Raw genomic sequence first — 16,752 nt, forward strand, 5'->3', positions numbered from 1 at the left:
TTTTTTCTCTTGGTCTTCAAAGAAACAACAAGTTGTTGCTTTGTCTACAACAGAAGCTGAATATATAGTTGTTAGCAAATTGTGCTGCACAAGCTGTGTGGTTGAGAATGATGTTGAAGGCATTGTTTCAAGAACATAAGACACCTACAACAATAGCTTGTGATAACAAGTCTACAATTTCATTAACTAAGAATCTTGTTCTTCATGGAAGGAGTAAGCACATTTAAATTAAGTTTCATTACATTAAAAAACTTGTAAGTAACAAGGGGATAGTTGTGGAGTTTTGTGAAAGTCGAGAGCAAGTGGCTGATATTTTCACCAAGTCTTTGAAGTCTAACACTTTCATTTACGTGAGTGAAAAATTGAGAATGATAGGTAAAGAGTATCTTGGTTTAAGGGAGGATGTTGAAGAATAAACCAAGATACTATGAAGAAGATAGAAGGGGTCAACAAAGCAGTACAGATCAACTATGAGAGTTGACAGAGTATGATTGGATCAACTGGCATAATTGGCATGATGTGAATGGATCAACAAATATTGTTGACACATGGTACGGTGTTTACGAAGTAAACTTGAGCTGCAAGTTTTACTTGTTTTAGAAGTTGTTTACGTGAGAATTTTCTAGAAGAGTCTTTGTTTTGATTAAGTTAGGAAAGTGTTTATTACTTGAGAGTCAAGTTTGTAAACATATAAATAGGCTGTTAAGACGTGAGTTTAGATTACATCAATTAAGAGAATTATTTGACTTAAGTCCTGTGTTATTTCATTTAAATCTTTGATTTCATATTTTGTACAAAGAGTAGCGCGCATAGGCTGATAGTGAATAAGTAACAAGCAACCAGCGCTGAAATTTCAAAGTAGTGTAGATCACCGAAAACTTTATACAATAATGTAATCAAAGAAGACAAGGCAACTTTGTACGAAAAAAAAAACATTTTGTATAACATTGATGCATGAATGATGATGAGTGTTGCTTTCGAGTAATCCACCTCAACCGTTTTACGTGTACTTTCTTTTGGCATGTGAGAAGAAATCTTAATATGTTCAACTGAACTTCCCCCTAAAACAAATTTCTTTATATCCATTAATTAATGAAAATATTAATATTGGGACTGATGAATTCACACCCGAATAGACGAGAATTAAGTTCATCAGAGGTCTTTGTCATTGTAGCAATACCCTTTAACCTAGCATAAATAAACGCAATTATCAAAATCCCGCACGAAAAATACTTAGATGCCGCAAAATTTAGTAGGAATAGTTGGATGGTGTTGTACCTGTAATGTTGGGGCAGCTACTACCTAAAGGATATGGTTTGTCAAGCAACTTGGATGGTGTTCTCTCAAAATACCAATCGCCAACTGCCTCTGCTATCGTCTGTTAAAAATTAGTATCTCATTGTTAGTTATATATGTCCGGGACTCAATTGTGTCTATAACGCTAAGCAAATTTCATTAAACTCGTAAAAGAATTTCAAGTTCATACGAGGCATAAGCAAAATGTGCAACTAGATGTGTACATTTTGCAAAAGGTGCTTAAATGAGCATAGCTGAAAATGGATAACCGTGTATATGGCTAAACAATTATTTCTTTTCACTACTAAATTTGTATGCGCGTTATGATATGGTATGCGTGCCTGTGCATTGTGGAATGATTTTTCTTCTCCAATGTTGATTATTTAAACTATGTATGAGATGATTGTGCTTAAATATTTTGTGTTGGGACTCTTTGACAGTCACCACAATGGTACTAGAGTGTTTCATCTTAGCAATAATTATATTGTTAATGTGAACACGAATTCGCCAAACCGTAAGGATAAGGTTTAGCGATTATCGGGTTATTATGATAACGATATTATTGTTGAGTTGTTTGGCAATCACCACAGTGATTTCAAACAATTTCTGAGCCGTAATCATTATATTGTCAGGTGCTTATATATTATTTTATTTATATATATATCAAAACAACAATTACCCACATGTGATTTGAGTTCACATGTTTAAAAAAATATTGAAGGACATGATCTTTATTGGATCATACCATCTAAATCACTGTATGTCTTATATTGAGTGTTAATGTCACTTCTCTTTTTTGAGTGCCAATTTTGACTGCATCTAACATCAAAATAATGATCATGATTAAGTAAATGCAACATAATTTATCATTATTTCTTATAAAATGCATAAAATTTTTTTACTTAAACTAACTCATTATCTAGTTGAGTAGCCTATTAAGGGTTTTTAAGTTTTTCATGATTTTTTCTTTTTGTTTTATATCCAAAATCTTAATACGTGATCTTACCATTCATAAAGTAAGAGGTGAAGAAGGAGAAACCAAGACCTCCACAAGGTATTACTATGGATTAGCGCCATAATATATTTTTCCTAAACTAATCTTGCATTTTTATTGGGTGGTTATCATGAAGTTCAACAGTCCTACGAGTTCTATAAAATTAAATCTTATATACATACCTTATCGTGAATTCTTGGGGAATCCGGAGCAAACCATGTTCCGTCGGACTCAGCTTGACAGTGAGCGAAACATGAATTTATGAACATCCCTCCCGTTTCGGAGAAATCGTTAAAGTCTGACAAAGCGTTAATCATTTCATATCTAAAACCTGTAAGTTCGATATTGAGAGCCTCAATCAGAACAGTGAATAGTGAATCTAAAGGAGAATACAGTCAAGATAACAGAAAGATATCCGTGGTTAGAACAACCTTGTAATATATCAAGCTGATTTTCATCACACGCTGTAGTCTTGTTTTTACATTGCTCCCAATGTTTGCTCGGATCAGTGGAATGTGGAACGAGATGATGCTTAACCTAAAAAAAGAGTTTGATCAATTTTTTCAGAAAGAATACAAAGCAGGATTCATTTGAAGTTTAGCATCTCAAAGAAAGCAAAATGCGACATTCTTACTTGGTAAGTATCATAAGCGGAATTTAAGATGAAGTATGGTGCTTTGACGTAACGCAAAGCATATTGTGGAAAGAAGCACTATAAGAGAGAAAGGACATATGAGACCCATGCACCATAAACAACGCGATAAACTATGTTCAGTTTAGTGGACTTATACCTGATATGGATAGTCATGAAGTGAACTAGTACAGTTTTCATTCAGAAATTGTTCTGCACCCTGTAAATTTACTTCTCAGTTTTCGTATACAAAAGTTGAATATTCTCATAATACAATGGATTCGAGCCTTGTTGATCAAGAGACAATGAATTAAGACTAACCTGTAGAGCAGCAACTTTTTTGAAATATTGCCTTGCTGTGTAATTCAAACTAATGTCCTTTCTGGTAGAAAAAAAAAAGGACGATAGACCATAGAACTATTAGACTAAAACAGGTCATACAACATTCGGTTTCGCGTGTGTGCATGGTAAGGGTTGGACAATCACTTACATATCAAGGAAAACCCCAGCGTCGCTCATGCATTTTACAGTGGCAGTCTTGGGTAAATAGCTAGTGAAGTTATCACAGTGCAAGAAAGTTGCGAGACCACCAGCAGAACAACCTGAGAGCAGAGCCTGGAAAGCAAAAATGTGTAAATATTCCAAAAATTGATCCTTGAACTCCGGTTAACAATATGTACAATGTGAGACCACAAATAAGAATATGCACTCAAGGGTCAAGGATCCAAAATTCAAATAGTATGTTCCTAATATCAAACTACCAACAAACTTACAAGATGTACATGCGACTGAAGATTTCATATGCTGTATACTTCTATATCATTTAAAGCTATAATACAAGCAAATCATCATTCTTATCTTAATCATCTCGAATGCATTAAGCCAAAAGGTTTTAATCTTCTGCATTTCGCCGAAAACTATAAGTTCTGTAATGTGAGTTCAATCTTACTGAATTCAAATGTTGGTTCTACTTGTTTCTCAAAACGAAATGCTGGTATTCCCCAATGCAAATATAAACAAATTGTTGCCCAATTTTAATGCAAAAATAAAATGAAACTAGTTAAAAGGTGAAAAACAAAATTCTGGAAAAAGAATAAAAGGTTTAGCAACCACTCACCTTATCTGCAAGATTCAAACCCTTGGGAAGAAGATCATAAATGATTGCCTTCCAAATCCTCTGGCCCCTAAAGTATAGCTTTACTGTCTGTTTCCAGTAAGTAATTAAAAATCCCACCCATCAGTGAATCTAATCTCTTGTACAAAAAGACTAGTCAAAGATTTCTGACTTGACCTTTTTGTTTCTTCAAATTTCAATACCAAAGTCTCAGAATATGATGGGCACCAAAAGGTAAAAAATGCTCCTTGGAAGGCAATGTTTAACCACATTTTAACCCATAAAATAAAATGTTAGACGACTTACTGCATTTTCATACATAGAGTCCCCGGCAAACGAGCCTCCATCGCAATATCTAATCTTAACTCGATTCCAATTATAAAAATCTGAAACATATGTTAGCTAACTCAGTTGATAGTTTTTACTGTAATTGTAGAAGTAAAAGTATAACAATCATGCGTAGTTTCAATTGCGAAATTGTAACATGCGTCAACTAACTTAGTTGATTGGTTTTAACGGTAATTGCAAAACCTAAATGGTAAACCACCGGTGAACGATGCATTTTGCAATTACCTAAATGGTAAACCACCAGTGAACCATGCATAAAAATGCAGAAGAACTGTGAAAAGACCAAGCTGAGAGAAGTCTACCAAAAACTTTGTTCTTTTGTTTTGTTTACCAACTTAGTTAATGCCTTATTGGTGTTGGAGTATATATATGTATTGATGTGATGAGATCTACTCTTCTCCTACCACCTATATTCCATTGTTGCCAATGCCAGCTGCAAGCTTATAGTATAATAGTTATGGCAATTTATGCAGCATCATTATTGTTGCCAAAAATGAGAAAGGAAAAACACCGAGACAAGTCTTGCTTAGGACGGGTGGCAATAGTGTGTAAGAGATTGTGCTTATACCAGGATTCAAGGATGCGTTCTTGCTCATGATGCCATAGAAATGCTTCCATTTTTCCATATGAGTACTCGACCCTCTTTTCTCTTTTGCTCTTTTCACACATTCCTCAATAGTATGACACCAACCACCTCCCTATAAATTCCCCAAAGACAACAACCAGTTAGCAACTTCAAAAGAAAAAGAGAGAACATAATGTACCAATAATCTATCAAACTTCGAATGAAGGAACAATAGTATGTAATTATTAGTTTCATCATTATCTTTCAATTATATGAGAGCATTCACCATTTAGGTATGCGGTCACGATCGGAAAACGGTCAGGTCGACGATTACGTGAAGTTGTTGCTTTTGCTTTTGGATGATGATAATGGTGGTGGTCATGCAGTGGCGGAGCCAAAAAAAAATATTTAAGGGGTGCTAAAAATATTTTTGTACAAATATGTGGACTAAATTCAAAATTTCAGGAGGGATAAATAAGAAATATAAGATAAATGCAAGGGTTTTTTTATTGACTTTCTTAATTTTAGAGGGGCTAGAGGCAGGGTTGGTCAACCCTTGACTCTACCCTTGTGGTCATGAGGCTAAATTCTTCCCATTTTTTTTTCAACAAAAATTATTAATGATCCGAGGAAAAAGATTGTTCTTTCACAAACTATCACAAATACTGGGTCACTGTTATCCTCTGCGGGGCCGTCCGGACTCATAAAAAAAAAATTCAATCCGGCGGTTATGCGGTTGTTCATTTTCTCGGTCAGTAAACAATCATTGTTTTTTCAAAGTCCTTTTCTCATTCTCTTCCGTGACTGTGACTATCTCCACTTGAATATACACGTTCCCAAAAGAACTTGTTAAACCGTGAAAATAAACTGCCTTAAAAGCGTGTATACACAGCCAACCCTTAAATGGGATCCCCTGATTTCCCCAAAGACGGGGTCTATATATCTCCACTTACATTTTCCAAAAAAATTTGTTAAAGCGTAAAAATAAACTACCTTAAAACATGTATACACAGCCAACCCCTAAATGGATCCCCTGTTTTTCTCGAGGATGTGCCCTCATATCTCCACTTGCATTTTCCAAATATTTTTTTTTTATTAAACCATGAAAATAAACTACCTTATTAAAATTGTATACACACAGCCAATCCTTAAATAAACGGGATCCCCTGTTTTTACTAAAGACGGACCCATATATCTGGACTTTACATTTTCCAAAAGAAAAATGTTAACCGTGAAAATTAACTATCTTTGTTAACCGTGAAAATAAACTATCTTAAAAGCGTATACACACAGTGAACCCTTAAATGGGCCCATATATTTAGTTCATTTTCATCGTATAGAATTACTCCACGTTTTCATACACAGATTGAAATTAGTTCTTTTACGTGGGAGCCATTCCATTGCAGAAGAACTGTGATAATTCGTCAAAGAAGCTTACGAAAGAGATAAACCAACAGAGCTAGAAGTTTGATTTTCATAGTTCTAGATTCTAATTTTCCACTTTGTTTGCTTAGTGTTTTTTATCGATAAATATTTGCACAAAATTGGTTAAATAAACCAAAATCAATAATTTCTGAGTGAAAAGACACGTATAATTTGATATTGTTTAAATGCAATACATTTTCTTATTTTTGATTTATATCAGGATGTATCCAGTTTCATCCTCACTATTTTTTAAGTTTAAGCCTGGATGAATCCAGCTTTATTCTTGTGTTTTTTTTTGTGTGTCCATTTCACCCATACTAATTTTTACTCGTCCATTAGAACCATGTTTTAAAAATATTTGGACAATTGACCCAATTTTCGAAATATTTATTGGTACCAATAAGTTTCAAATTTTATACCAAAAAAGACGGATAACATTGCTAATGGTTCTTACTTAGGCTCGGTCTAATGGTACGCCAAGATTCAAGTTTCTCACCGGATCCACGTCACCAAAACTCAACGCCCGACCGTAGTGGGGATCCAAGATTCCTAGGCGATGCCAGTTTGAAGTGGCGTATAATGCCTTTTTCGTACGTGGCACGCAATTCCTTAGGGCGGTGTGGAAGAATATTTGGATACCGGTTTTAATCACCGTGACACGCAGTTCCTAAGGGCGTGTGAAAGAATATTTCCGTAGAATATTCGCTGGTACGCAGTTAAGAACGGCGTATAATGCTTTTTCCGTACGCGGTTTCAAAGAGCATGCATGGATTACTTCCATCTTGGACCCAAACAAAACGAAGCACTCTCCAGAAATCAAGGTAACAGTAGTCTTATTAACGACACTTCGATAGTGAGAAACTTGGATCTTGGATCCCATTAAACCCAACCTTATAACAACAGTCGTCTCTTCTTACTCGGTGACAGAGAGTACGCCGCTTCTTACAAAATGTGTGAATATCAGAATATATATAATATATATCGGGTGGTCCTATGTATTTGTTTATAGTGGTTGTAATAAAGTTGCAGATGTCTTAGGCCACCTGACTTGTTTATTCGCTTCGTAAAATCAGGACATATCAAACCTTTCTGCTTAATATAAAAAGAAGAAGAAAAAGGAACGGAGTAATTTTCTTTTTGAGTAATTGTTTGTACCTCAAAGACTAAAAGCCAGTTATTTGCTCCAGAACCATATCCTCTGTCTAGATGATAACCAGGTGGACTCCCATCCAAACAAACTACAAATTAATAACCAAAACTAAATAAACATTTATTTAAAACAAAAATAAAAATGTAAGTAAAAAAGGTATAATGTGACTTACCAGCTCCTAGAGTTGTAGCATTTTGAACCAGAGTCAGATCCACTAGATCGTCTTTCGTTTGTGATGCATGAATTCTCAATGGTGTGAATGTTAGCAATAATAACAAACTAATAAAAACAAACCCATAACTTGTTGTATTCATCTTCTTCTTCTTCTTCTTCTTGTGTCCGTCTGTGTCTAGAATCGTAGACACAGAGAGATGAAAGGAGAGAGATACGGAGAAGATCCTTAAATACTACTGATGGGAGGGAGAAGTAACTAAATCCGATGCTCTGCTCTGGCCTTTGTTAAATTTGTTGTAAATGTACGATGGAGGAGGTAACAGCTTTTATCTGGAACTAACATCTAAAAATACTTGATATGATGGGGGTACGAGATTGTACCACGTAGTAGTGGTATTAATATTTGTCGACGGTAGATGTAATCGGCAGCTTATGCATCCGGCAAAGGCAGAGGGGAGTAGCGAAGATACTGCTCACATTCTTGCCGGATTGCATGAGACATTGGTCGGTAGTTGGAACAATCCAAGAATGAATGGTTGTGTAATATGAATGACTCAAGTATAATACATATAGTAAGGTTGACTTTACCAAAAGTACTATCTAATTTGTTGCAGATGACACAAGTAATATCCCTGGCCAAATGCCAATCCGCAACCTGAACCTGCATCTGTGGATGACATATCAATTTGTTCAGTATATTCGATGGTGTAGGCATCTAGCTGCTGCTAAGTGCTGGTATGTCTGTTATGTTCCTGTCATTCTATTTTTTTTTTGTTATGTAATACTGCACTTTATATTATTGTTCTAAGTTTATTGTCTTATTGTTCAGGTGGAAGTGGGATTCCTGGTTCAACCGATGTAGAGGTACCAAAATCTGTATTCACACATGGTTGAATTGCTTAAGTTCAAGTGTTGTTTTGTTATTGTTTTGAATTCACTTTTTCTTTATTTTTGCAGGTGGATTCAAGGTGAGCATAGAACTGGCAAGGGACGCATCTATGGACCTACATACGAATGACAACCAACGAGTTTGATCGGCAAGGATTGCAATTGATGAAGTTTGGGGATTATATGCTAAGAATTTTATAGATTCACTGTGATAAGTTTTGGATCAAGATCTTAATTTCTCGATGAGTTAAGAGTTGTTGGGATTTTTTACATATGATGTGAGTTCTTGACTTGAAAATTTTGATTCAAGAGATAACCTTATCCTTCGGTAGGTATATTTTTTTTTGCTGCTTCAGATGGACATAGGAGATGCCCCTAACAATGAAGCTGCAGTTGTTATTCCGAATGAAGTCAAATAATTCTTTGTTTTTTCTTTTCTGTTTTCCCTGAATTGTAAACTGTGCATCTAAAAGAACAGATTGCAATTATGTTTCAGGTTTAAATTTAATTGTATTGCATGCCTGTAAACCAGATCCATGATGAGGTGTATGGCAGGCCTGTAAACTGAGAGTCCAGGTCCATGAAAATGACCTGGTCTGCCAATTTTTTTTAATTTTAATTTGAAGTTTTGTCACGGTTTAACTGTAACAGCAATAGTAAGTAAAAGCAACACGTGTATTCATCCCGTAGCAATTTAAACGTTACAGTAGTCGTAACCGAATGACGGCACGTGTCACCGCTTATTTGTTGTTAATATTCAGTAACAATTATAATTGTTATAATAACTGTGGCAAGTTCAACACGTGTCCCAACCATAAAATTAGTTCAGTTGTCACAATCATATAAATTTAACGCTTTTTATATGTGACACTATCTGGATATTGTAACAGATAAAACCGATACAAAACACTATCCCAATTATTAATAACGGCCTATTTACAACAGATTACAACCGTTACAAATTTAATAAGTAACAGGTATAGCCTGTGACAAAATCCAGGAAATGGTGTAGCATTATCAAAGAATTTTTTTAAAGTTAGATCGGTAGATGACATCATCAAGGTAAATACGTGCAGTTACAACATCATTACCGCTCCACCTAGTAAACTAAGTTTTGTCAACACCTCATGCAGAGAATTTTTGTAATAAAAAGGAAGTTAATTTGTCACACCAATCTCTAAGAGTATGTTTACGAACATATACTGCTTTGTTGAGTCTAAGTACATGATCAAGATGGAGAAGATCCTTAAATATCTTAGGTTGAGCAATATAAACTTCTTCCTTTGTATCTCCGTTAAGAAAACATATTCAATTCCAATTGAAAAAGCTTAATTTTGAGATTGAATGTATAAACTAGCAAGAGTCAAATAGATTCTAGCCGAGCCATGGGAGCGAACGTTCCATCAAAATTTATTCCCTTCATTTGCGAATATAGAGCTATTATTCTATCCTTCTAACTGTTCCATATACACCAAACTTGTTTTGAAAACCGACTTTATTAACAATTAATATTAATTCCTTCCGTTGGGTACATTTACATACACCTTGTCGTTCAAACTGATTAAGTTCACATGCATTTCATTGACCCAATCATGATATTCTAGAGCTTTATCAATATTCTTGGGTTCATATGTAGATAGAAATCAAGCATGGTGATTTTTTTTAAAGTTGTCCTCGAGTCATGACCCTAGCATTTGCATCGCCGATGATGTGATCATCATACTGCTTGAGATAAGGCCACTTCGGAGTTGTATGAGCTTCATTCCCAGTGTGGACAAGAATTTCAGAAACACTGGCAGCATTATCTTTATTATTTGGATCATTGATGGTTGTAATGATAACAAGTTCTTCCTCAAAGGATACATCTTTGGGTTTATTAACAATTTAATAAGGAGATAGTTCAGCTGTAGCATGTTTATCTTTTCGAAAGTCACTTACATCAATAACCACATTGACAGATTTCATCAAGACTTTTATTCGAAGATTATATACTCTGAAAGCATAATTGTCAGAAGTATATCCAAGAAAGATACCTTCATCACTTTTGGAGTCGAATTTTCCCTTATGTTCTCTGTTTTAAAAATGTTGTACTTGCTTCCAAAAACTCTAAGGTAACCTATATTAGGTTTTCTCCCATACCACAATCCCTAAGGAGTATTTAGTGTTTTCGATCTCAAATATATCCGTTTTATATGAGATAACATGCAGTGAAAGAAAACTTCTCCCTGGAACGTAAGTGTAATTAGTTTTTATTGCGAAGCATTATTCTAGTCATTTCTTGAATATTTCTATTATTTCTCTCTGGAACACCATTGCTTGAGGAGTAATAGGTGAAGAAAATTGATGAGAGATTCCCAGTTTATTAAACTACTCATAGAGTTTTGCATATTTATATTCTGTTCCGCAATCGCTTCATATTTTCTTAAGTTTGAGACCCTGTTCATTTTGAATTCTACTCACAATAATCTTGAATTCTTCAAGAGTGTCATTTTTATGTTTGAGAAATGCAACCGAAGTAAACCGAATATAGTCATCAGTCATGACTAAGACATATCTTTTACCTCCAACAATAGCATGTTGAATAAGATCAAAAAAATTCATGTATATAAGATTAAGAGGAGCTTTAGTAACTAGATATTGTAAAAATTTATGTGGAACTTTTGCTTGTTTAATCTTCTGACAAACACCTCCTTCTACCTTAACATTAATTAGTTTTTGGAACACCGAGGACACGTTCACGATTAATGAGCTTTCCAAGCATTCGACAGTTATATGAAAACCTTTCATACCATATATTTTGGATTCTACTTTGGTCAAGTTACAATGTGAATTTGATTGAATTTCCAGAAGATAACGGTTATTCATACTCCACAAAAGATGATCTTTCCTAACTTGTCTTCAATATCATAGAATGATGTTAAAGATAACTTTATAAGTTTTACCACAAATTTGACTTATAGAGAGAATATTTCAGGTATACCTAGTAGTTGTATAATCTACCTTTTGCTAATGAGATAACTACTTATGTCTCATAATGTTAAAAATCCTCCTTTGTATTCTCTGATTTTGGTAAACCATGAGAGATCACCTGTCATTTTTCACTTACATCTACCGTCCAGAAACCACTAGAATGGAGAGGTGGATTTGAACGCAAAAGCACCCAAGCACTTTTCAATAATTTTCTTACCAATATAATTAGACCTTGATAGTACATCAGAGCTATCAACGACTAATTGATTATTCCAATCTTTTGTAAAGTTTTTTAACTTGCTACGACGCAGCTGAGCTAGTTTAAACAGAATTTTCGCATCACAATTTTTTGATTATAAACTTTACAAGATTGCTGAAAATGACCACACCAATTACAAAAAGTATAGGTGGATTCAAAACCTTTCTGGATTATCTGAAAATCAGTTTCTTTCGAATTTGATTTTCAGATTTTACATATCTAATTCCCCGTCTATTATATGATTTCCCACAATTTGTTATCAAGTTAGACATCAAAGCCAAATCTTTAAGATTCGAGTACTCTTTTTTAACAAGTTTCAATTCATCCAAGATATTGATAATTTTCCAACCAAATATTTATTTTGTTCCACTTGTTCCTCTAACATTACTTGAAGCAATAATTTCTTTTTTAATGCATTTTGAAAATGACATACTCTTCTCTTCTTTGTAGCATATGATAAAATCATTGAGATATTTTTTTGGGAGATGAAAACCTATAACAAATAAATTTGGAATTATTTCGATGAGAAAGTAAAGTCTCCATAGATGATTTTTCAATTCTTTAAATGGATGAGAAATTAATAGCGAGTTAATGACAGTCGAAGTGAGAGTTTATTCGAAACCGAATGCCAATAGAAGAAAAACGCAAGGGAAACTAACGTGAAAAAACAAAGAAGGGGATTTATCTATTGGGACATCAAATTAGGACCACTATATCTTACCTAAGTTAGGAAACCTTTGTTTTGTATTCTAGAAACTAATTACAATATCTTTCAACATCCAGTAAGTGATGTAGTGGTTACGTCCTTAGTGATGGAGTGTTAGGTCATGCCTTCAAATCGGTTAACATGAAGACGTGACCTATTACTCCAAAACTAAAGACATAACTGGACTGCTTGTTGGTTTTTAAAGGTATTGTATTTTTGTTTGCATATGACATAGGCGTGACCTATTACTTTAAAACTAAAGACGCAACTAGACCACTTGTTGGTTTTTAAAGATGTTGTATTTTTATTTGCGTATAACACGATTATGCCTTGAATTTTTTTATTATAAAAATAAGTTGTTTATGCTTAATTTTTGGTTTAAAATGTATATTGGTCGAATCTCTAGCGCCGAATTAGGAAATATAAAACACATTAAACAAGAAATGACATTTCCACATTTTTCCCCAATACCACATAATCGGTCGGATATTTGGCCGAGTTTGCATTTGATCTAGCGGAATAATGCACGTACTTTTTGCAGTCCATATTATTGCCTCTTATGGAATTGCTAACTAGAACTTGAAGATCCTCTTATTTGTGTAAACAGTTAGAGAAAACCCTAAAATTCTCTTTGAAAACACGTTTATTTGATATGTGTTCAAATTTAAGGATGACCGGAAAATAACCACACACATTCTGGGTGCTTTTCATCAAACTTTTCAAGTGACTTTAAGCTGCATTGAAAAACATTAAGCGAATGAGTGTCGAACTCATATTATAATTATAAAATCAATAATTCTAAGACAGAAACTAAACGGGCTTCTTGGCCTCTGGTAAAAAGATAATACTCCCTTTGTCCCATATTTATTTTTAGATTTTGTCCCATTAATACTTGATTTTATCTCATTTGGTACTCATGTTTGTATTTGCTACATGGGTGTTTTAAAATGGTTTTCAATGATATCAACATTTACGAATACCCTTGGTATAGTTTGAGAGATAAATCATTTCTCAATTGTGCTACTAGGACAATTAATAGTGGGACGGAGGAAGTACTTCTTACTGCCAGGACTTTCTTAGGGAATCACTGACAACCGCGAAATAACTTATCTTGAGATATTATGATGAATAATAAGTAAATCAAGCACAAGAAACTATAAAAATACGAGAAAGATAAATCAACTCACAAGACACAAGATTTATAGTGGTTCAACCAATACATACAACTTGTATATATTGTCTGCATCCACTTTGAGTCGCACCAACTCAAATCTACTATGAAGAAAAACGATTACAACGTCGTGTGAATCCCAGCAAACCCTTGGTTACACCGCAACAATTACCCGAGACGATAACCTTGTCTCTTGTTCCTCACCAATATGCTCTCACAACGAAACCCTAGCTTTAGCCCTAAAAGTTATACAAGAAATCTCTCATCGATCTCTTAATCGTTTTCTACACAATACAATTCTACAAGACCTAATTACCTATTTATATGGGTTACAAACTTGGCCACAAGGAATTCTAGCCGTTTTAGGAAACCCCTTCCCTAAATAACCACGACTAACTTTAGGAAATATTAATTAGTCATCAATAACTAACAATCTCCCACTTTGAAGGCTCATTTATTTTCTTCAATTCTCATTTTCTTCAACTTTGGATTGACGGTGCTAAAACATTTTCATGTCAGTGCAGCTCCCCTCCCAGATTCTCATTCTGAGAGACCAACTAAAGCCTTGCAGAGATTTAGCTTGTCTGATGTAACTCCCTTGGTAAACATATCCGCCGGATTCTTCGAACCAGGAATCTTCTCGAGCTTCAACTCCCCTTCTTCTAAGAGATCCCGAATAAAATGATAACGAATATCTATATGCTTCGTCCTAGCATGATAGGCTGAGTTCTTGGCTAAATGTATAGAGCTTTGACTGTCGCTAAACAGAACACTATCTCGTTGTTCCTGTCCCAACTCATCTAATAAACCTCATAACCAAATCATCTCCTTGCTCGCTTCTGTTACTGCTAAGTCTCCGCTTCCGTAGTAGACAATGTTACCAACTTCTGTAACCGTGAGTTCCAACTCACTGCAGCTGACCCCATAGTATAAACATAACCGGTCGTACTTCGCCTTTTATCTACATCACCTTCGAGGTCTGCATCCACATAACTCCTCAAGATAGAACCACCTCTTCCATAACACAATGGTACGTTTGTGTTACCTCTCAAATACCTGAGAATCCACTTCACAACTTCCCAATGTTTTTTTCCTGGGTTTCTTGCATATCTACTCACTACTCCCACTTCATGTGCAATATCGTACACCATAACATACATTAGACTCCCAATCGCCGAAGAATATGGTACGTTAGCCATGTACTCCTTTTCTTCATTTGTCTTCGCACACTGCATACTTGAAAAACGAATTTGACTTCCAAGTGGAGAACTAACTGGTTTAGCATTCTCCATATTGAACCTTTTCAACACCCGTTCAATATATTCAGCCTGACTAAGCATAAGTACACCCTTAGCTATGTCTCTTATGATCCTCATACCAAGAATCTGCTTTGCTTCACCAAGATCTTTCATAGCAAACTCACTTGCTAATTGTTTCTTCAAATTCTCAACTTCTTGTAGAGATGTTCCGGCAACCAACATATCATCCACATACAGTAATAATATGATGTAGTCATAACCGCACCTTTTGAAGTAACAACAATGATCTGCATTACACCGTGAGTAACCACCTCTATGCATGAAGTTATCAAACTTCTTGTACCACTGTCTCGGGGCTTGTTTAAAGCCATACAAACTCTTCTTTATCTTGCACACCATCTCTTCCTTGCCTTTTACTATGAATCCTTCCGGCTGCTTCATGTAAATTTCTCCATCAAGGTCACCATGAAGAAAAGCTGTCTTTACATCCAACTGTTCAAGGTAGAGATCTTCAGAAACCACTAGACTTAACACTACTCTAATAGTAGTCATCTTCACAACTGGAGAAAATATCTCGTTGTAATCAACACCAGGTTTTTGCTGGAAACCTTTCACAACCAACCTCGCCTCATAGCGAATTTCTCCATTTTCTTTAGACTTCATCTGATAAACCCACTTGTTATGCAACGCCTTCTTACCTCTTGGTAATTTTACTAACACCCATGTGCCATTCTCATCAAGTGAATTCATCTCATCTTCCATATCAAGTTGACACTTGCCTGAATCATCAGTCGCTAGTGCTTCTTTAATATCTTCAGGTTCACCTCCATCCGTAAGTAATAAATAATTCAGACCATACCTTGGGTTTGGTTTTGGAGTTCTTGACGATCTTCGTACTTATTGTGGAACTGTAGGAGTAACTCCCACTGCAGTAGAAGTCCTTTCTTGTACTTCTCCTCCATCAGCAACATCTTTCTCTTCTTGTACCACACTTTTTCCAGAAACATCATCAATATCGATATACAACTCCTTATCGACGTTGCTTGATCTGACACCTTCAACTTGTGTCTTATTCCCGTCCTTTTACATCTCATTCTCATTAAAAGTGACGTCTCTACTTATAATAACTTTGTGACCCTCGTAGTCCCAAATTTTGTACCCAAAAGCGTCATTTCCGTAACCAAGAAATATACACTTCTTTGCTTGAGCACCTATCTTAGACCTTTCACCGGGACTAAGATTAACATAACCAACACAACCAAAAACTCTCAAATATGAAAGATTTACCTTTTTGTCGGTCCAAACCTCCTCTGGTATCTTCATATCTAATGGACTACTAGGTGTCTTATTGATTAGATAAGCAGCCGTCTCTGTTTCATGTGCCCAGAAGGTCTCGGGCAAACCAGACTGCAACCTCATGCACCTAGCACGTGCATTCAACGTCCAATTCATACGTTCTTCTATTCCATTCTCCCGTGGCGTCCTTGGAACCGTCCTCTCCAAACGAATTCCATTTGTAGCACATAATTGTAAGAATTTTGTTTTGTCATACTCACCACCGTTGTCTGATCTTAGACACTTCAACTTCAGACCAGTTTCTATTTCAACCAAAGCTTTCCACTTCTTAAACACTTCATACACCTCGAAATTATTCTTCATGAAGTAAAGCCACACCTTCCTTGAGTGATCATCAATAAAGGTGACATAATATTGGAACTCGCTGTGAGATGCAACATCAATTGGTCCCCATACATCCGTGTGAACCAAATCAAGTTTTTCACTTCTCAAGTCTCTTTCTTCTC

At 35.3% G+C, this 16,752-nt stretch overlaps 1 protein-coding gene across 1 annotated transcript; it reads right to left on the minus strand.

Annotated features, from left to right (window-relative positions):
- Window positions 1-738: 738 nt before the first annotated feature.
- LOC113304302 (pectin acetylesterase 9-like) lies at window positions 739-7,915 on the minus strand. Its single transcript, XM_026553379.1, has 13 exons — window positions 7,696-7,915; window positions 7,529-7,611; window positions 4,952-5,081; window positions 4,342-4,421; window positions 4,039-4,125; window positions 3,412-3,536; window positions 3,243-3,303; window positions 3,082-3,141; window positions 2,925-3,002; window positions 2,722-2,827; window positions 2,473-2,621; window positions 1,279-1,378; window positions 739-1,188 (listed from the first exon to the last, which is right to left on the minus strand). The coding sequence occupies exons 1-13, from the start codon at window positions 7,835-7,837 to the stop codon at window positions 1,184-1,186; spliced, it is 1,206 nt and encodes a 401-aa protein (XP_026409164.1). The 5' UTR covers window positions 7,838-7,915; the 3' UTR covers window positions 739-1,183.
- Window positions 7,916-16,752: the final 8,837 nt, after the last annotated feature.

This window comes from Papaver somniferum, chromosome 8 (genome assembly GCF_003573695.1).
Source record: "Papaver somniferum cultivar HN1 chromosome 8, ASM357369v1, whole genome shotgun sequence".
In the NCBI taxonomy this organism is placed as follows: Eukaryota; Viridiplantae; Streptophyta; class Magnoliopsida; order Ranunculales; family Papaveraceae; genus Papaver; species Papaver somniferum.

Bases quoted from the DNA above. Each gene is read 5' to 3' on its own strand.
- LOC113304302 (XM_026553379.1), bottom strand. From the start codon at position 7,837: ATGAATACAACAAGTTATGGGTTTGTTTTTATTAGTTTGTTATTATTG. The intron at 5,082-7,528 runs GTACAAACAATT...GGGAATTTATAG, and splicing joins ACTGGCTTTTAGTCTTTGAG to GGAGGTGGTTGGTGTCATAC. The intron at 3,304-3,411 runs GTAAGTGATTGT...TTTTTCTACCAG, and splicing joins GCTGGGGTTTTCCTTGATAT to AAAGGACATTAGTTTGAATT.